Below are 21,897 nucleotides of genomic sequence, written 5' to 3' on the forward strand. Positions count from 1 at the left end.
TAACTGGAACCTGTGACTTTAAATATCAAATCATCTGTATGCTGCTCAGCCTAGTCTCTACTTCCACTAAAGGAGACAAAGGAATCTTGTAAGCCATCAAAGAGACCTTCTGGCTCTCACCTTTATCCATTAACTGCTTCTCAACAGTCTTCAATCTCTCATTATTTCTCCATAGGACATGAATACAGCTTAGAGGTAACAAGCTAATTCTGCTATTTCTCTTTGATGTCTTCATAAAATTTGAATGACCAGATTATTGCACCTGAAAGAGTGTTTTCCTTATGCTTTTTCCCAAGTTATCACCAGTAAATTCATTAGCAACTTCCCACATTACCTTGTGCCAGCAACCATCTGTACCCCACATGCAATTAGCCTGGCATGCTCTTCACTTACCAGGTAGTGAGGAGCCAGACTCAGACTCCCAAAGTTTACCATGTGTTTTCTTGGATTTTCCTCTCAGTATCACCTGTTTTAATTCAGGTGTTTTGAAAAGAAGACAGCAAAAGGAGATTAGCAGTGCAAGAGATTTATTGGGTGAAATGACTGTAAGGAAAAAAGAGGAGAGATCCAAAAGAAGCAGGGAGAGCCATCCAACTATGATGTAGGTCTTACTCCAGCAAATAAGAAAGAGAAGAAAGTTAGGCAGAGTCCCACACCAAAGTTCTAGAAAAGACCAGGCAGATGGGAATCCCTGGACCAAATTCACGTGTCAGAGCAGGTCTTGTTTCTCAAAGATGTAGGCCTAGGAATAGGTCTGCCTTAGAATTCACTGCACTCCCTCACTGTTTTAGAGCAGCCCACAGGAAATATAGTTTCCTATAAATGTGATGGTGGGTTCAGAACTGGGGCAATATGTTATGTTCCCACAGCCCCAGATCTTCGTGGTGGCATCTTCATGGCTATCAGCACTTCCTCCTATGAGTCCAACTTAGAAATGGCCAGCTTAGAAAGGGTAATTTGCATGGGACTTGGAAGATGGAATCGAACCATCAGCCTTTACTTTCTCTAGTCTGCTGTGCAGATGTGGTGATATTGGTGGCTTCCTGGCTCTATATGCATTTCTCTGCCTGACCCATGTCCAGCTCTTCATGATTGCTGACCCTCCACTAGCCATGGCCTTAGGCTCACTTCTAGGTGCTTGATGGGGACCCACAGAAGTGGTACCACTTTTTAACCTCCAAAACACCACATATATAGCTATTCTGTGTTCTGTATTTGACATTGTCAAAATGTGCAGTCCCTTGGGATATATGAGAGTTAGTCAAAAATTATCTGCATTCTGGCTGTAGAATTTATAGAAGTTTTAACATAACCAGAGTGTGGATAATTTTTAACTCATCCTCATACATTTGCGGACCTTGTTTCTGCTATCAGTCATAGAGGGTTACTTCCTTGCAAGATTGATAATCTGAAATTGTGATCTTAGGGTTCAGTGAAGCTGAAATTGAGAAAAAATTTTCTTGTAGAGAAGATTATGTTACTGTAAATGTTTATTCCAGTGACCAGGGACTGCTACCACTGAAGAGGAATCAATTCAGCCCTCTCATTTGAGGCTTTGATTTTACTTTTTTTAATGTAAAAATGGATGCCTGTGTAAGTATTACTTTTTCTTTTCTTACTTAATGATACTCATGTAATCCTGTCAACTGGAAGGACTATGACATGTTCCTTTTAATGGATGAATAACATTTCTTGCTTTGGATGCCATTCATTCTTCCTTTGATGGGAATTTATTTCCAGTTTTCTCTCCTGTAAACAATGCTAAAGTAATCATTCTTACACAATATCGTCATGAACTTTTAATTTTAATTTTGGGGAAAAGTAAAGGGAAACAAAGTGCTGGCTCAGAGGGTAAATGTGTACTTTTTAAAACAATTTAAATAGGACCTGCTACTTATCCTTTCATTCGACAACCATTTACGGACTTACCTTTATGTCTAAGGTATTTCTCTAAGTTCTGTGGTAACAGCAGTTAGGATGCATATTCCTGCTCTCATGGAATTTGAATCTACATTAATGTAATATGACATGATACCCTCATTGTTAAGGTGGAAGAGCACATCTTTCCCCTTATCTTTATCAGCAAAAGGTTTTATTTAACCTTTGTCCATGAGGATGAGTTGTTATGAGGCACTAAAAAATAACCCCTTAGTTTCTATTTGTATGCTAGTGTCAATATCTCTTACTACAGATAGAATTTTCACTTTTGAATTGGAATATAACTATGCAGAATTCTGAAATCACATTCTTGCTATATGTAATCAAAGGTGAAAAGGGGAGAACCACAACTCAGAGTACAAATGAGCTAATTCCAGGGAAACTCATGGGCTCACTATCTAGAGTAGATGATTATGCTTGAACCACATAGACTTGGAAAGGAACTGTCCTCTAAAAAAAAGTATGGCGTATTCTCAGAAGAGAGGCTGTGGGAAAGCATATACAGCAGAAGAATAATAAGAGTTCCTACACAAAAAATGAAGGAACTCTGAAATAACCATCCACAACACAGAATTTCTGCACACAAATTGGCCATGCTGTGCATTAAAATTAATATTCTCTCTAAGCTACATATTTCCTTCAACACAATAGAATACACATTTTTCTATCTCCCTAAATAGTATTTATTTAATATATCAAACTACTTAATAATTAGTTGATATTTCAGTTTTTCTTTTTAGTTTGCTGTTATAAACACTGCTGAAGTTTAAATTATCAACTAAAATGATATATTTTTTGTCTTAATTCACAAGTTAGATAACTTTATTACTGCTTTGTGAAGAAATTTTACTAGTCCATTTCTAATGTAAAGACCAGGAAAGATACAAATGAAAGAGAAGCCATCACATCTGCCTTCAAAAAAATTATTATTCATTATTCAAATATTAAAAGCAGCGGAAACAAAAACAAGGTAACACAAATAAAAAAAAGGAATTCTGGCTAAATTCCATGAACATTAATGTTACATAGTAAAACTTATGTGACACTCTTAAGTTCCTCAGAATACCCAGAAATTAAAGTAGACTATAACTGTTAAGGCAGAAAACATAAAGATCATAAATACTTATTTGTCAATGATCACTATTCATTAGATTTTATGAAATAAAAAGTTAGGGTTTTACTTTGGAATCATGCCCCTTTTCAATACCTTATTCAAGGCCCTCAAAACATCCTTGTTTCTCAAGCTATAAATAAAGGGGTTTAACATGGGGGTGACAATTGCAAAAAACACTGATACAGTCTTGTCCTGATCAGGGCTGTGTGAAAAGCCAGGAGTCATGTAGGTGAAGATGACTGGGCCATAGAAGAGGCTCACTACAATCAGGTGGGAAGAGCAGGTGGCCAGTGCTTTGTTCCTGCCCTGCGGGGAATTCATGCGGAGGACAGTGAGGAAGACAATGGTGTAGGAGGTAAAGATGATGACAAAAGGAATAAGGAGTAGTGTAATGCCTAACACAAGGACTGTAAATCTGTATGAAGAGGTATCTTTACAGGAGAACCGCAAAATGGCTGTAAGTTCACAGAAGAAATGCTCTATCTCCTTGTCACCACATGTAGGTAAATGCATGGTGTATGCAGTTTCACCAATAGAATTTAGGGGTCCCCCAACCCAGGACACCATGACCATCATCTGGCAGACCCTCTTGTTCATGATGAGTGGGTATCTCAGAGGGCGACAGATGGCCAGGTAACGATCACAGGCCATGAGAGTCAAGAGAATGCACTCTGCTTCCCCCAGCAGGAGGTAGAAAAAGATCTGGGTTCCACAGGCTGTATTTGAGATGTGCTTATTCCCGGAGAAAAAGTCAGTGGCCATCTTGGGGACAGTGGTGGAGATGAAGAGCAGGTCGATGAGGGACAGTTGGCTGAGAAGCAAGTACATGGGTGTGTGGAGCTGGGAATCCACCAGGATAAGGAGAATCAGGGTGGAGTTCCCCGTGAAGGCAACAACATAGATCAAGATGATCACAGAGATCATGATGTCAGAATGCTTCATGTCAGGGAATAGTCCCAGAAGAATAAAGTCCATTCCTGTTGTCTCATTCCTTCCCTTCATCAATTAACATTAACTGCTTAAACTGAAGCATAATAGGTGAAAAATAATGAATTTAGATACAATAATAATATTTTTGTTTATATAAGCTTCAAACCTCTATATTGAACCATCATTTCATGGTATCATTAAATTGTTCCCAAAGCTACTGATGAAACTAAACTGTATCAGGTGCATTGCCTCTTATTACAGGATGGGAACTATGAAGAACATGCAACTATAAGAATCACTACCATAAACTATTTATTAATCTTGATTTATTATGTGTGTAACCAACATACCTCATGTACTCAAAATGAATATTCTATATCCATTCCGGATGGTACATTGAAACACATTGAATTTTTTCACTAACCCTATTCTTTTTTTTTCCCCTGGAAACAAAGACATACTGCGTTCTTTAATCTCTTTGGAAGTTAGTTGTGGCCATTTATTTAGGCCACAGAAAGCAAAGTAAAGGGAGGTGTTACTTTTTCAGGACAGGAAATTTTGGAAAAGTGTGTAGGTACCTATCTCAACATGCAGAAGACAGCTCACTGACAAGGAAAAGCCCCAAATTAGACTGTTTCTTGAGCATGAACTAAAGTTTGTTTATGTGGATTAAGCCACTAAATGTAGGGTTTATTTTTTTATTTTTATGCTAGCATCTAGTGAGAGCCTACATCACATTACCTATAGGTAAACACAGGTTACCCTGAAAATATGTGCATATGCGTATGTATGCATTTTTAGCTTAAAATGTAAATATATGGGTTGCATCCTTCAGTTGTACTCACACGTGCATCCTCTATCTTAAATTTATCATGATTGAAATGGACATTATTTTGCCTCCCATATTAATCAATAATTTGTCTCCCACATTCCAGGCTTTTCTTGGGCATGAGACATCTGGCAGCTCTTCTTTAAGATAGTCACTGGCCTAAAATACTTAACCAGATGATCCCGGACTAGTGCCTTCCACCTCTGCCTGTGCAGTGGGTGCTCTCAAAGCTACGTGAGTCAAATATATGCAAAAATGTGGAGAACATTTATAAATGCAAGTGACTGAGTTGGCCCTATAGGAACTTGGCTCTCATTTATGAACACAGAATGAAAACCTTTATCTTGGCATCCCGGGAATGAATGAGAGAGGGGGAGACTCCCAAAGCAGGATGGTTGACTAGCTTACATAGAATTCAGTATAATTTTTGCATATTTTAATTTAATGGCTATTTATCTTTTTATCTTTATTCCTATGCCCAATAGCCTTTTAAGCTTATAACATATTTCTCACTTCTTATTTATAATCTTGTAAAAAATCAGCAGTTTGTATATATAGGTAAACTCCAAGGAAAGATGATCTAAAAAGTTCTGGAACAGGATAGTGGTGATGGTTGCACAACATTAAGAATGCATTACATGCCATTGATTTATACACTGTATAATTGTTAAAATGGTAGGTTTTATGTTATGTGTGTCTTACCACAATAAAAAAAATACTGTCTAGCACCTAGTTACAGCCACTGTTCTCATTTCAATTATTATTTGCACTATTTTTGTTTATATAGACATATACAACAAAACATGATTACTCAAAAGCAGACTTCTCTAATTTTCTTCACATGTAATGATTTTAAATGTGCCAGACCATTTTGAAATTAGAGCTAAGAATTTATGCATTTTGTTGATATACAACTTAATACATTTATAATGTTGTTATCTATTTTTGCTAGACTCTAATTTTCTCTCGAATGCTCACTCCTATTATATTACAAAGCCCACTAAGATGAATATCATTAAGTGTTTTTCTGAAGTTACAGTCAAATTATTTTCCTGACTTTCTGCCTTGCGATGGAATTGCCTTTTCATCAGGAGGCTCTCACGTTTTCAAGGAGAATGTGAGGCTATAGAGGAGGGGAGATCCAAATGTGTGAAAATGCGGTACTTTCACAGGAGGTTACTTCTGGTGTTGTAGGCTTTGTGGAATGTCTGAAAATGCTGGCTTGCTTTTTAGGCAAATGATGCCTAATGAGGCTGGCAACTTGCTTAGCAGAGAGGAAAGAGGCTGGTTTTCAGTCTCCATTTAGCCGGAGCCATTCACAGCACAGTTTTTCCCCTCAGCATGCCATGTACTTGGCAATCATTACCTGCCTGCTGAGGCTAAAATCAGTCTCACAGCCAGAACTGGGTTCTTTTCCAAATATTCCAAATTCAAAACAAACAGCTTCCTGTCTAGTTTCTTAATAATAATGACTATAAGGCTCCCAACTAATACTCTTAAAAATCTGGTCAAAGCAATGTCACTCAATTTTACTTCCCTTTTGCATGTAGAAAAAGAATACAAATTCATGGATTCAAGGGTGAAAGAAGGGTCTTACGAATGATAATAACATGGTGACCTGTTAGGTTCTTTTGTTGTTGTTTTTTTTCAATAATGATGCAAGCTCAACAACTTTCTGCATTACACAGGATGATTCAATATTTAATAAATTATCTCAACCACATATTTAGGTCTGCAAGGCACAAGACCCTCATAGATTAGTTAGCAGAGTGTAGGGTTCCTTGTGAGATCCCTGAGCACAGCACAGACTTTGAGTTAATTTTCCTTTTCTCAGTAGAGAAAAGTTTGCCACAATCTCTTGTTTGCCTCAAAATATATGCTTAAAATACAATGGCACAGTAAATAAAAATAGACATGTTGTAGATTTGAACGCTATTGGTATTATTGGTTAATTTTCATTAGACCAAGGCAAGCGTGTACACTCACATTAGCTTGTTTTAGTTGGTGATGTCATTCCTGAAGTATTTGTAATTTTTCTTATGGCTTCAGATAATGCAGTGTCATGATTCCATGTTTCTCATCAAAAATAACACCCCATGATGATTAGTTTCACTATGCTGACAATACTGGTTCAGTGACTATGGTTTTCTAATATTCCAAGGCTTAATATAGCCTTTTGAATGTACCTGATTGCAATCTCCCACAAAGAAAATCATGAGGTGTTTAAATGAGGGACTGGGGATTTATGGACAATATCCTATGAGATCTCTGATAGGGTAATGACCTGTGGGACTTGAATTGATTAGACTCACCAGAGACATTTTAAATTGAAGCGTTCTAAGAGAAGTAAATAAAAAATTCTGTACCATTCTATTAACAGATTTTGGGCTTTCAGTAAGTTTAGGCTTGCCTACTTTGAAAATAATTTTTTCTGCCATTTTATTTTATTCAATGAACCTATTGAATGCCACATAGCATAAAACACACCCCACACTGTGATTATTCCCCTAAGGTTTATTGTATCAAGTAATTAATTGTCTCATATTAAACAGAAAAACATCCAATGCTCGTCATTCCTTGTTTCTCCTTTCTTTTGCAACCATGCTTAGTTGCTGCTCTCTGCTTACCCAGCTCCTGGCTTCTCTGTCACTCTCCTCAGCGTATCATCGTGATTAATCTCTAAATATCCATCTTTGAGCCAACACATCTCTCACCACTCAATGAATGTTTATCTGTGGCTTTATATAGAAACACGTACTCCTGGAATTCCCTTTCCTCAGATTCATATCTTTATGTCCAACCATCTTTGTAGCCCAAATTAATTTCCCTTATTTCAGCGTGTCTGTCTATATATTTATCATTGTAGCTTATGTATTTCACTTTGTTGGTGTACTTTTATGAATTTTTCTTCTGTTGAACTGGGTATTCATTTCAAAATTTCATTCTGTAGCAGAAACATAGTGGCAATTTTTTTTTAATTTTGATGAATATATGAATAATTGATTTCACTTAAAGTTATTTCACCAGAATGTCCATAGCATAAAATTTATAACTTTATTTGTAGGATTAGGAACATCCTGCGTTATAGCTTATACAAGTGTGTACACATCTGCTTCACACAGAAGATCATGAAGCTCTTAATTACCCTGAACTGTTTCTCTAGTCTTCTCCACCTGAGTTTTCCTATTTGCTCAAGTCCAAAATCTGTGCACTGTATTGGTCTTGATCTTTCCACACTCACAGCCAACTCATCTGCTAACTTCACATGCCCTAATACTAATATTACAATTTCTGTTTTTATTTTGATTGTCTTTAACATATATGTGATCCATTCATTTTATCAACCATTCTCATTTTCTTCACTTTCATATATGTTTGGGATACAAGACAGAGTTGTGCTCACTTTTTAAGCTCAATCTGAGAGTCGCAACCCCTTAAGAAGTGACGCAGTCATATTTACAGTTATGGTAACATCTGTGCTCTTTCTCTTGCTTCATAAGTTTACATCAGGCTTTACTGCAACATCATTGCTTCCTTTGTTCCCTAAATTTTTTATGTGCCTTTTTAACTCATTCTTCCTCTTCCTAGTGTATGAAAATTGTTCCAATAGTTTTTTCCCATATTTCATATTAAATATTTAACTTATACTTTAATAATTTCAAATTTATAAATGAAACATATAATTCCTTCAATAAAAGATTTTAAATTTCAAATTTTACAATATTTTTCTTCCCCCATCCTATATTTTACCCCCATTTCTTTGGTACATGTTGAGGTTTTTATCAATAGTTATACTAAAAATATTATTATTGCAAGTGATTATTTATAAATTATTAAGCAAAACAATTACTTAAAACAATTATAAAAATTATCTTCTGTAGTTGAAATGACTGTGTCTATTTTAACTTAATTCTCTTTTTGCTCACTTGCGATCTTTTTACACCTGAATGTCTCTTTTTATGCATTATAATTTTTGATTAATTACTTAGGTAGATGGATTATGTCTTCTATTAAAATTTTAGGAGAGATTATTAACCGATACATTTCCAGATTTTAGGTCTTTAAGCATATCTTTCTATGGGGATAAAATACAAATGTTGATCAGAGGGTACTAAGTGAATTATGAAGGATGTTTAAATTCTGGAATCTAGTGTACAGAATGGTGACTATAGTTACAGTACTGTACTGTATACTTGAAATATCCTGAGAGTAGATCTTAAATGCTCTCATCACAAAAAAGTGTTAAGTATGTGAGGTGATGGATATATTAATTAGCTTGATTTTGGTCATTATTTCACAGTGTATACATATATCAAAGCATCACTTTTTACACCTTAGATTTATACAATTTTTATTTGTCAATTATACCTCAATAAAGCTGTGAAAGAAACTTTAAAAAATCATTGCCTGACTTGATTAGGAATTAGGAGAAATAAAAAAGTGATTACAAATAAACTAAAAAAAGATTTTAAGTAAGCTCAATTTGTTCAATTTCCTCACCATTTAGAATAATTTTTCATGCTGGATGGAGCTTTTCTTGTTATTATTGAGATGTAATTGACATGTAATATTGTGTCAGTGTAAGAGGTGCAACATGATCATTTCATAAATTTATATATTGCAGTATACTTACCACCATAGTGCTTGCTAACAACTCTATCATGTCATGTAATTATTAATTTTTTTGGTGAAAACATTTTAGATCTAGTCCTTTAGCGAGTTTGAAGAATATAATAGGGTATTTTTGGCCATAATCACTATGCAGTGTATTAACTCTCCAGAACTTATTCATCTTCTAACTGCAAGTCTGTAAAATGGAACCCAAACACTTGATGTAATATTAAGACCTTGTTGAAAAGGTTAATTTTATGAAAGATAGGTGTACAGACATGAATAAATTTACCATAAATTTCTCTATTGAAAATAAAAAGTAGCAGATTAAATGTTTGCAAGGAGGAGTCTGCAAGAATAGTTAGGAGCTGAGATCTTACTAGTGTTAAGTGTCTTTCATAATATCAATACATTTAGTTTATTATGTGCTTGATAATATTTTAAAATAGAATGCTCAGCATATTAAAATTGCTAATAGACATATTGGGATATATCCTGATGAGGTTATCAGGCTGAATTTCTAACTTTGGAGAAAAGGATTTCAGCTTTTCTCCATTGAGTATTATGTTAGCTGTGTTTTAGTCATAAGTGGCCCTTATTATGTTAATATGTTTCCTCTATACCCACTTTGATCAGAGTTTTTATTGTAAATATATGCTGAATTTTATTAAATCTTTTTCTGCATCTATTGAGATGATTACGTGGTTTTTATCATCATTGTGTGTGTGTGTGTGTGTGTGTGTGTGTGTGTGTGTTTTAAGCTCTTTATTGGAATATAATTGCTTTACACTCTTGTACCAGCTTTTGAGGTACACCAAAGTGAATCAGCTGTATTTATACATATATCCCAATATTCCCTCCCTCCTGAGACTCCCTCCCGCTCTCCCTGTCCTGGCCCTCTAAGGCATCACCCATTATTGAGTTGATCTCCCTTTATTATACAGCAACTTCACACTAGCTCTCCATTTTACAGTTGGTAGTGTATATATGTCTATGCTACTCTCTCACTTTGTCCCAGCTTCCCCTTCGCCCCCCACCCCCCAACCCCATATCATCAGTGTTTTTTAATGTGGTGTATCACATTGACTGATTTGCAAATGTTGAACCATCCTTACATCACTTGAATAAATCCCACTCGATCATGATTTTATGTATCATTGAATTCAGTTGGCTAATATTTTGTTGAGGATCTTTGCATCTATATTCATCAGAGATATTGTCCTGTAATTTTCTTTTTTGTAGTGTCTTTGTCAGGTTTTGGTGTCAAGGTAATTGTGACCTTGTAGAATTTGGGGAGGAGTGTTTCTTCCTTTCCGATATTTTAGAGTAGTTTGAGAAAGATAGGTATTTGCTCTTCTTTACATGTTTACTAGAATCTCCCCTTCAAGCTCTCTGATCCTGGACTTCTGTTTGCAGGGATTTTGTTTTTGTTTTTGTTTTTGTTTTACAAATTTGATTTCACTAGTAATGATCAGTCTATTCAGATTGTCTGTTTTTCCTGATTCAGTCCTGGAAGTTTACATGTTTCTAGAAATTTTTCAATGTACAATTTTCTGTGTTGTACAATTTGCTGGAATATAACTATGTGTAGTATTTTCTTATTTTTTGTTCTTTGTTGTATTGGTTGCTATTTCTCCTCTTTCATTTCTTCTTTTGTTTCTTTGAATCTTTTGTCTTTTCTTCCTAATGAGCTTGGCTAATATAGTTATGAACTTTGCTTATCTTTTCAAAAATCCAACTGTTGGTTTCTTTGATCTCTTCTATTGTTTTTTAGTCCCTATTTGATGTATTTCCTTTCTGATCTTCATTATTTCCTTTTGCTGACTTTGGGCTTTGTTTGTTCTTCTTTTCTAATACTTTTAGATGGTAAGTTAAGGTTCTTTATTGGGGATTTTTCTTATTTCTTGAGGAAGGCCTGCATTACTATAAACTTCCCTCTAAGAACTGCTTTGTTGCATCCCATAGGGTTTTGAAAGTTGTGTTTCCATTTCCATTTGTCTTGATGTATTTTCTGATTTCCTCTTTGAGTTCTTCTTTGACTCATTGGTTTTTTAGTAATGTGTTATTTAGTCTACACATATTTGTGCTATTCCCATTTTTGTCTCTGTATTTGGTTTCTCATTTCATACTGTTGTGTTCAGAAAAAATTCTTGATATAATTTCTAACTTTCTAAATCTGTTGAGACTTGTTTTGTGGCCTAGTATGTGATCAATCCAGGAGAATATTCTATTTGCAGTTGTAAAGAATGTGTATTCTGCTGTTTTTGGATGTAATGTCCTGTAGATATCAATTAAGTCCAACTGTGTCATTAAGACCACTATTGCTTATTGATTTTCTGTCTGAAGGCCTGTCCATTGATGTAAGTGGGGTGTTAAAGTCCCCTACCATTGTTGTGTTATTCTGAAACTCTCCCTTTATTTCTGTTAGTATTTGCTTTATATATTTAGGTGCTCCTGTTTTGGGTGTGTATATTTAATGAGTGTAATACCTTGTACTGATACCTTTGTCAATAGGCATTATATATTATCTTTCTATAATACCTTTCTTTATCTTTTATAATAGCCTTTGTTTTAAATTCTATTTTGTCCGATAGAAGTATTTCTACCCCTACTTTCTTGCCATTTCCATTTTCATGAAATAACTATTTCCTTCCACTTACTTTCAGTCTGTTCATATCCTTAGCTCTGAATTGAGTCTCTTGTAGGCAGCATATGAATGTGTCCCATTTTTTGTCCAATTTGCCTCCCTATGTCTTTTGATTGGAGCATTTAGTCCATTGGAATTTAAAGTAATTATTGATAAGTATGTACTTATTGCCATTTTATTACTTGTTTTCCAGTAGTTTTTGTATTTCTTCTCTGTTCATTTCTTCCTTTTGTTTCTTCCTTTATGGTTTGATCATTTTCTTTAGTAATATGTGTGCATTCTTTTCTTTTTAGGTTTTGTGTATCTATCATAGGTTTTTGATGTGTAGTTACCATGGGGTTTATATATGTTGACCTATAAGTATATCTATTTGTTTTAAACTCGTAGTCATTTAAGTTCAAACACATTCAAAAAGATATACATTTTTACTCTTCTTCCCCATATTTTTATTTTGATATCATATTTTACATATTCATGTTTATACCTTGCCTGTTTCTTACAATTATAGGGTTGCTTTTATAATTTTTTTCTTCTAATTTCATACTAGTTTATTTAAGTGTTTGATCCTCAGCCTTTACTATATACTTGCTTTTTCTAGTGGAATTTTCCCCTTCCTACAGATTTTTACTGCTCTTTCACTTTGAGAAAACCCTATATCATTTCTTTTAGGGTAGTTTTAGTATTGATGAATTCATTTAATTTTTGTTTGTCTGAGTTCTTTATCTCATCTTCTATTCTAAATGACAAACTTGCTGTGTATAATGTCCTAAGCTACAGGTTTTCCCATTTCAGGACTTTGAATATATCATGCCACTCCCTTCTGGCTTGCAAATTTTATGCAAAAAATCAGCTGATAGCCTTATGGGAGTTCTCTTGCATGTGACTCTTCTTTTTTTTCTTTTGATGCCTTTATAATTACCTCTTTAAGTTTTGCCATTTTATTATATGTCTTGTTGTGTGTCTGTTTGGTTCTCTCTTATTTCAGACCCTTGGTGCTTCTTGTACCTGGATACCTGTTTCCTTCTTCAGGTTTGGGAAATTTTCTACCATAAATTCATCAAATACTTTTTTGATTCCCTTTTTTCTTTCTTGTACTTCTGTGACCCCTATAATGTAAATGTTGGTATGCCTGATGTTATCTCACAAGTATTTAAACTGCCTTTAATTTTTAATGTGTTTTTCTTTTTGTTCTTCTGATTGGGTGATTTCCATCCATTATTCTGTCTTCCAGGTTACTTATGCATTTTTCTGTACTGCTTACTCTGCTATTAATTCATTCTATTGTGTTTTTTTTCAATTACAGTTATTGAATTCTCCATTTCTGATGGGATCTATTATATTTTCTTGTTAATTATAGTTCCTTGTTAAAATCTGTGTTCATCTATTCTTTGCTCTAATTCAGTTAACATTCTTATTGCTGATGTTTTCAATTCTTTTCTGGTAAACTATTTATTTGTTTTATTATCTTTTCACAGGTTTCTTTTTTCTTTTTTACTCTTTTAGTTGAGAACAGTTCCTCTACCTTCTCATTTTGCTTAACTTTTTCTGTCTCTGTGAATTTAGGTGAAACAGTTACCTATTTGGTCTAGAAGGTATGTCCTCATGTGGGAGCATCCCTATACAGACTGTATGCCTTTGGTTGGAGAGCTAGATTTGATGCAGATGCTAGTCACATCTTTCCTTAGGATGTGCTGGCAGCTATCACCTTGGTAGGAGATGGGGTTTGACATGGAGTGGCTAGGGCTGGATCTGGGTTTTCAGCAGGACTTCCCCTCTGCTCAGTGGCTATCACTGCCCTGTCAGGATTAGGGTCAGATCCCAAACTGTTGGGCAGAAGCCCCAAGGGTTGGGTCCAAGCTGGCTCTCTTCCCTTGAAGTGTGTGCTTTCCCCTCTCCTAGCACTGGAACCTTACCCCAGAGGGAAGCAATGCTAAAGTGAGAAGGGCCTAGCAGGCATTCAGCTTAATACTGGGCTTGGGCTGAAGCAGGTTGGCTGAACACAAAGGTCTCAGTTGCCTCCAATGCACAACCTTCAGAATGAGAGAAAATATTTGCCAATGAAGCAATCAACAAAGGATTAATCTCCAAAATATTCAAGCAGCTCATGCAGCTTAATAGCAAAAAAAGTACATAACCCAGTGCAAAAATGGGCGGAAGATCTAAATAGACATTTCTCCATAGAAGACAGGCAGATGGCCAACAAACACATGAAAAGATGCTCCACATCACTAATCATTAGAGAAATACAAGTCAAAGCCACAATGAGGTATCACCTCACTCTGGTCAGAGTGGCCATCATCAAAAAATCCAGAAACAATAAATGTTGGAGGGGATGCGGAGAAAAGGGGACCCTCCTGCACTGTTGGTGGGAGTGCAAATTGGTACAGCCGCTATGGAAAACAGTATGGAGGATCCTTAAAAAACTAAAAATAGAATTTCCATATGACCCAACAATCCCACTACTGGGCATATACCCTGAGAAAACCATAATCCAAAAAGAAACATGTACCTCAATGTTTGTTGTAGCACTATTTACAATAGCCAGGGACATGGAATCAACCTAAATGTCCATCAACAGATGAATGGATAAAGAAGATGTGGCACATATATACAATGGAATATTACTCAGCCATAAAAAGGAATGAAATTGAGTTATTTGTAGTGCGGTCGATGGACCTAGAGTTTGTCATACAGAGTGAAGTAAGCCAGGAAGAGAAAAACAAGTACTGTATGCTAGCTCATATATATGGAATCTAAAAAAAAAAAAAAAAATGGTACTGATGAACCCAGTGACAGGGCAAGAATAAAGATGCAGTTGTAGAGAACAGACTTGAGGACACAGAGTGAGGGGTGAAGTGGAAGCTGGGATGAAGCAAGAGAATAGTATTGACATATATACACTACCAAATGTGATAGAGATAGCTAGTTGGAAACTGCTGCATAAAACAGGGAGATCACTTGATGATGGATGATGACAGAGGGATGGGATAGGGAGGATGGGAGGGAGTCAAGGGAGGGAGGGGATATGGGAATATATGTATAAATACAGATGATTCATTTTGTTGTACAACAAAAACTGGTACAACAATGTAAAGCAATTATATTCCAATAAAGAGCTTTAAAAATTTAAAAAAAAAAAAGAGAGATTAAGACTTAAGTGTTGTCACCACACCAAGAAAAAGAAACAAATAAGATAAACATGTGAGATAATGGGTGTTAAGTAGCTTGATTGTGGTAATCATTTCTCAATGTATATCAAACCATCACACTGTACACATTAAATACTGTACACTTTTTATTTGTCAATTAACCTCAATAAATATAGAAAAAGAGGAAATTGAGGAAATGTTATTAGACATAAAATAGAATCTAAATTAAGGAAAGGCATTTGAGAAATACTGGGAAAACCAAGCTTGCTTGTTTTTGTTTTAACTTTAAGACAGGGTCTACATTGAGGACAAATGGGTGAAGTACTTGCAGACATTAGGCATTGTGAAAATAATCAGAAGTAGAATAAGTAAATAGGAAATACTGCTCTGACCTTTAGAATTGAACACATTTTGATTAAATAAGTCACAGTTGGAAATTCCATAGAAATATCAATAAATACTTAGAATAATGCTCACACATCATAGGGTTGATAGTCCTTTATCATGATTTCTTCATGAAGCATATGTTATAGCATATGTAATCCATCTGTTATCCTGATTTGTCTATGCAAGCAAAGTGCACTATCCCCAGTTTCTGGCATTTAGAAGTTATGTAGATGTTAGCACCCCACTTGGGCATGATACCAACTCAGTTATTTATGTGATTCAGGGATACACGAGAGGATTACTTTAAGTTCAGAATCCACAACCTGATGTAAAATCCCAATGTAGGGCTGATGCAATAAGAAGAGATCTGGTGACCAGAACTAAAATTGGGTGGGGTATTTCTCTAGACATTATATTATAATTGAGAAAATTAAAAATTCTGTTAGAAATCAGGAGACTGCAACAAGCACCACCATAGAAAATCATGACCATCATGCACTTTTCAGACTTACCTCAGCTCATACAATTTTAGTTCATTGTTTGAAGGAAAGGCCAGGTTTCCTTGAAGAAAGATCCTGAAATGACAAAGCAAGACTGTATAACACACATCCCCCTATTTTCATACAAGTGGAAATAGCCAGTTATCGTAATAACAATACTCTGGTGCACTGAATGGACACTGACAGTGAAAGACAAAATGCAATCAGAGATCAGATAATAGGAGTCTTGGCTCAAGCTCATCTCACAGTAGGGCTTATGTTTCTAAAGATGCATATCACATTTTCACCCTAGTATGAAGGTGGAATACATATACTTAGCCACTGGCAAAAACTTATTGTTGATGCCCTGTGGAGGAAGAGCCAAGTGGAAGCCCTTGGAGATACACATATATATCTAGACACACACACACACACACACACACACACATATAGATAGTGATAGATATGGATAGATCATGAAGAACCTGTCCTGCATCTAGGAAGAAACAGAAGTAGTGAATATCTCAATTAGAGACATAAAGAATTAAGAAAATTTATTTTCTATCACACCCTCATTTAATTCACCTGTGTGGCCATTAATAAATAAGGTGCATTTTGGCATGGATGATGGCCTAAAATCAATCATCTAAGAGGTGACTCACTTGCACCTCTGTGCCATGTATGCTATCTTTACTGAAACATGTATTTTAGCCCTTGGGATAAAGCTACTAATAAAATGAATACCTTTTTTTAATCCTCATCACCAAAGATGATCAAAACAAAGTCACTGTACTACCTAAAGGCTACGTTAGCTCTTCTACTCTCTCTCACAATATAGCTGCATGGACTTTGATCAGTTTTCCATTCCGCAGAACTCACAATGGTTCACTACGTTAATAACATCATGCTAATCAGACCTGACTAACAAGTTAAAGAAAGCCCTCTGGAAATCTTGGTAAGATATGTAAGTTCCATAAAAGATGAAAGGTAAACACTTGAAAGACCAGAGGCTTGTCATACTACTAAGCTTTTAAGGTGCCCAAAGTCTGTGGGGCATCACAAAATCCACTATAGGGTAAAGGACACCTCATGTTCTTTGTACACCCTACCCTTAGGGAAATGGGGTAGTTCCTTTGAATTTTAGAGGCAGAATATTCCACATTAGAAATAAAACTCAAAAACTCATATATCAGGTAACTTGGAAGGCTGCTCATTTCTCATAGGGTTCAGAATAAGAGAGGGCTCTGCAACAGGTCTAAGCTTCCTTGAAAGTTGCTCTGGCCCTTAAGTCAGGAAATCTAGCAAATTCAGTGTGCTAAATATATCAGTGGTAGATTATGATGCAGATATATGTCTCAGTAAAGTCCAACAGTAAAGTTATAGCACAAATACCTAGGTTCTGTATCAGGGCCATGATATCTTAGGAAGAGAAATGATGGCTATTTGAAAGGCTGCTCTTAGAGTTCTAGTGGGCCCCAGCAGAGACTGACAGCCTGACTATTGGTCGTGAAGTAAATACATGCCCTTCCTTACTTCTCTTGAGCTGGATGCTGTCAGACCAAAAGTCTTAAGTTCAGGCATAAACCCCAGGAGTGATACATCTGATACTGCATCTTTGGAGGGCCAGAAGGCACCGCAAGTTACACACAGATTAGTGGCTTAATCTGCCACAACACCTACCTCTACTGCACTGGTGTCTTTATTTCAACTCCTTCTTATGTCTTCATGGAATGGCCCCTATGACTGAATGACTAAAGAGAGGAAGTGGGGGCCAGCTGCAAGGGTAAATTGGCATGAGCTAGTGATGGGAACCAACAGTGTAAATCTGGGACACTATATTCCCACTCAAGGAAGGCCCTGAGAGTCTAATGAAGGGAAACTCACTCAATGAATGGGCAGAACTTTCCACTATGTCCCTGATGCCTGGTTTTCTATGGAGAGAGAAATGGCCTAAGGCCTGGGCAATGGTGAATTCTGAGCCAGTTATTCAGGGCCCTGAAATGAGCAAAGTTGGAAAAATTAAAACAGATGATAGGATGGAAAAAAAAGCAGTTTATTCAAACACTGACAATAACTTCAGATAACGCTTTTCCATACCTTCATGCAGTTTTTCTGCTAGTGTCATCATCTGTATACTTTAACAGGAAACTTCATCTATCCAAATGGGATCCCTAAGCTTTTAAGCCTTGGCCAAGGAACAGAAAATAGTGATAACTGACAATGTTACATGAGTATAATCCATTAATCCTACCACATAACACTTCACATGGCAGCAATGGGCTTAATGGAATGATGGACTGACATGTCAACATTTCAGCTAAGGTGCCACCTTGAGGACAATACCCTATGATATTGGGGCACCGTCCTCCATGATGCAATATCTATGCTGAGTCAATACCTGGCTTATCATTGTGTCTCCTTAACAGCTGGAAGACAGGAGTGCAGGGAACAAGAGGTATGAATAAGACTATCACACCATTGTTCCTAGTGCCCACTTGCAGAAATTGAACTCCTCTCCCTATAGCATTAAGTTTCAATAGCTTTCAGTTACTCTTTCCTGCTTCTAGGGGTTCCAATAAGACTCCACTGAATCTGAAGCTATGACTGCTGCCTAATCACTTTGAGTTTCCCATGCTAATAGACCAACAGATAGAAAATGGAGTGGTAATCTTGGATCAGCCGAAGCTATGGCCAATGCTGAGAGATATATGGTACGGATATTTGAGGGGAAAACAAACAACACCAGTGAGGGCCATGGGATTAGCTCTAGCATAAGGGGCAAAACTTCTCTCCTTACCCTCCATTGTTAAGTCATTTGCACAGATTGTGTTTGGAAAATTCCTATAAGATATGGTAGCTGGTTAGGTGTCATTGAGGATAAGAGCAGAGTTAAGCAATGCAAAGTACACTTGGTCAGATGCCTCTGAAGTTGTAACTCAAATTCCAATCATGGCTCACCACACTTGTCTCTGCAGGCTTCACTCATTTTCTCTAAAGATATTTAGTCTAGAATATGCTCTATTTGTTTCTCATTTTGGGCCCCAGGTCTCCTCCAGGGCCACCTCAGATTATGGGACTTTCCCCAGGATACTCACATGCACCATTTGAAAGTGAGGGAAAGGGTGTTAGTTTCTGTGCAGCCAACTCTACTCACAGAGGAATTATACCCTCTCCTTGTGACTTAATGAGGCACTTGACTGTTCCTCAGAAGACCCCTGGAGGATCAAACCTAGTTGCCCACAGCAGAAAAATGCATTCTTGTATTGGCTATTATTCTGTCCCTATTTTACTCTCCTCAGTTCCTCTCATTTGTGACCTGGGCTTATCTTACGAAAAAAAAAACCTACCTACACAGTTGTACCTGATTGAGGGTCCGCTTTGAGGGTGAGCTCATGCAAAGCTATCTGGTAGTTTCATGAACACTACCTGATAAAGTAATCTCAAACACATTTTCAAATGCTTCAGAATTTTAATCTCAAATTGTATCTAATCTACTTAGGGGAGTGTCATGCTGATTACTTAATGTATTTATAGGAAGAGATGTACCAAATTGTGCATTGACCTAAAGTTTCTCAAGGCCATAGATTCAGAATAAAAATAAATAGCCATGTGAAATTTTATGCAATCATATAAGTTTTTTCATCAAAGAGGAAATGCCAATATTTCTTTCTATTACTACTTTATCATTTGTTATAATTATTGCCACTAAAATGACTTCAAGAGAGAATTTGGCAGAGGATACTTCAAAATAAATAAGTTTGATAAATTAGACTTTGAATATGAACAAAAATACAAATTAGTTGTACTGGATAATATTATTTATTTCTGAAAGAAACATCATCTGTAATGAAGAGGAGGGAAGACACAGAAATTTAAGTTCAAACAATTGTTTTTCAATTTAATGTCATGTTTACGTTGGACATGTAATTAAACTTTCAGTTTCCTAAGAAAAAATATTTTTCCTTAGTAAATAAGGCATAAGATCTAGAATGAAAGCTCTATTGCTTTAGTGTCTACAATTTACCTGAAATCAACACTTACGTTGGGAGAACACAATTATGGTGTAAAACATAAATGTTTCAAGTTCAATGCAAATCTCATCCAGATCTATTGGCTGTGTGCACTTAATTCACGAATGAATGGGCTGCTTTCTAACCTAGCTGAAGCAAATTTTACTGGTGTCGCAGTGTAGGTAATTATAAACAGTGTGATTTGCAGATAGGAGAAAGAGGTGCAGAACAATCATGAACTTGCCCCATTGGGCTGACTTTAAGTCTACCTGATGTTAATTAAGTAAGGCGAACTTTTTTTTATATCATAGCAGATTGGCTGTAAATCCAATAGTTAATAACTTTACAGGAACAAAATTAACAAAATAATGTCTACATTTCTAAAGCAGAGGCCAAATTATACATCTATTCAATTAGATATTATTAATATTCTGGTGATTTTATCAAGTATACATAGATACAGCTAAAAATGTATGACTTCAAAAATATAAATTAGCCATCTGTATGTCTTCCTTGGAGAAATGTCTGTTTAGGTCTTCCACCCATGTTTGGATTGGGTTATTTGGTTTTTTTGATACTGAGTTGCATGAGCAGCTTGTGTATTTTGGAGATTAGTCCTTTGTCAGTTGCTTCATTTACAAATATTTTCTCCCATTCTGAGGATTGTCTTTTTGTCTTGTTGTGGTTTCCTTTGCTGTGCAAAAGTTTTTAAGTTTCATTAGGTCCCATTTGTTTATTTTTGTTTTTATTTCCATTATTCTGGGAGGTGGGTCCAAAAAGAATCTTGCTATGGTATATGTCATAGTGCGTTCTGCCTGTGTTTTCCTCTAAGAGTTTTACAGTGTCCGGTCTTACATTTAGCTATTTAATCCTTTTTGAGTTTATTTTTATGTATGATGGTATGTAGTGCTCTAATATCATTGTTTGACATGTAACGGACCAGTTTTCCCAGCACCACTTATTAAGGAGGCGGTCTTTTCTCCATTGTATGTTCTTGCCTCCCTTATCATAAATTAGGTGACCATATGTGTGTGGGTTTAACTCTGGGCTTTCTATCCTGTACCATTGATCTATATTTCTGTTTTTGTGCCAATACCATACTGTCTTGATTACTGTAGCTTTGTGGAGAAAAGAGAACCCTCCTGCACTGTTGGTGGGAATGTAAATTGATACAGCCACTATGGAGAATAGTATGGAGTTTCCTTAAAAAACTAAAAATAGAACTACCATATGACCCAGCAATCCCACAACTGAGCATATACCCAGAGAAAACCGTAATTCAAAAAGACACATGTACCACAATGTTCTTTGCAGCGTTATTTATAATAGCCAGGACATGGGAGCAACCTAAATGTCTATTGACAGATGAATGGATAAAGAAGATGTGGCACATATATACATTGGAATATTATTCAGCCATAAAAAGGAATGAAATTGAGCTATTTGTAGTGAGGTGGATGGACCTAGAGTCTGTCATATATAGTGAAGTAAATCAGAAAGAGAAAAACAAACACTGTATGCTAACACATACATATGGAATCCAGGAAAATGGTACTGATGAACCTAGTGACAGAGCAGGAATAGAGACGCAGACATAGAGAATGGAACTGAGGACATGGAGTGGGTAGGGGAAGCTGGGATGTGGTGAGAGAGTAGCATTGACATATATACACTACCAAATGTAAAATAGATAGCTGGTGGGAAGCTGCTACAGAGCACTGGCAGATCAGCTTGATGCTTTGTGACGATTTAAATGGGTGGAATAGGGAGGGTGGGAGGAAGGCTCAAGAGGGAGGGGATATG

At 36.2% G+C, this 21,897-nt stretch overlaps 1 protein-coding gene across 1 annotated transcript; it reads right to left on the reverse strand.

Annotated features, from left to right (window-relative positions):
• Nucleotides 1–3,115: 3,115 nt before the first annotated feature.
• Nucleotides 3,116–4,054, reverse strand: LOC130837397 (olfactory receptor 2M2-like). The gene has a single exon (XM_057710302.1). It carries the CDS (start codon nucleotides 4,052–4,054, stop codon nucleotides 3,116–3,118), a length of 939 nt encoding a protein of 312 aa, XP_057566285.1.
• Between the last annotated feature and the right edge of the window lie 17,843 nt (nucleotides 4,055–21,897).

The sequence above is a fragment of the Hippopotamus amphibius genome, chromosome 15 (genome assembly GCF_030028045.1).
Source record: "Hippopotamus amphibius kiboko isolate mHipAmp2 chromosome 15, mHipAmp2.hap2, whole genome shotgun sequence".
NCBI lineage: Eukaryota > Metazoa > Chordata > Mammalia > Artiodactyla > Hippopotamidae > Hippopotamus > Hippopotamus amphibius.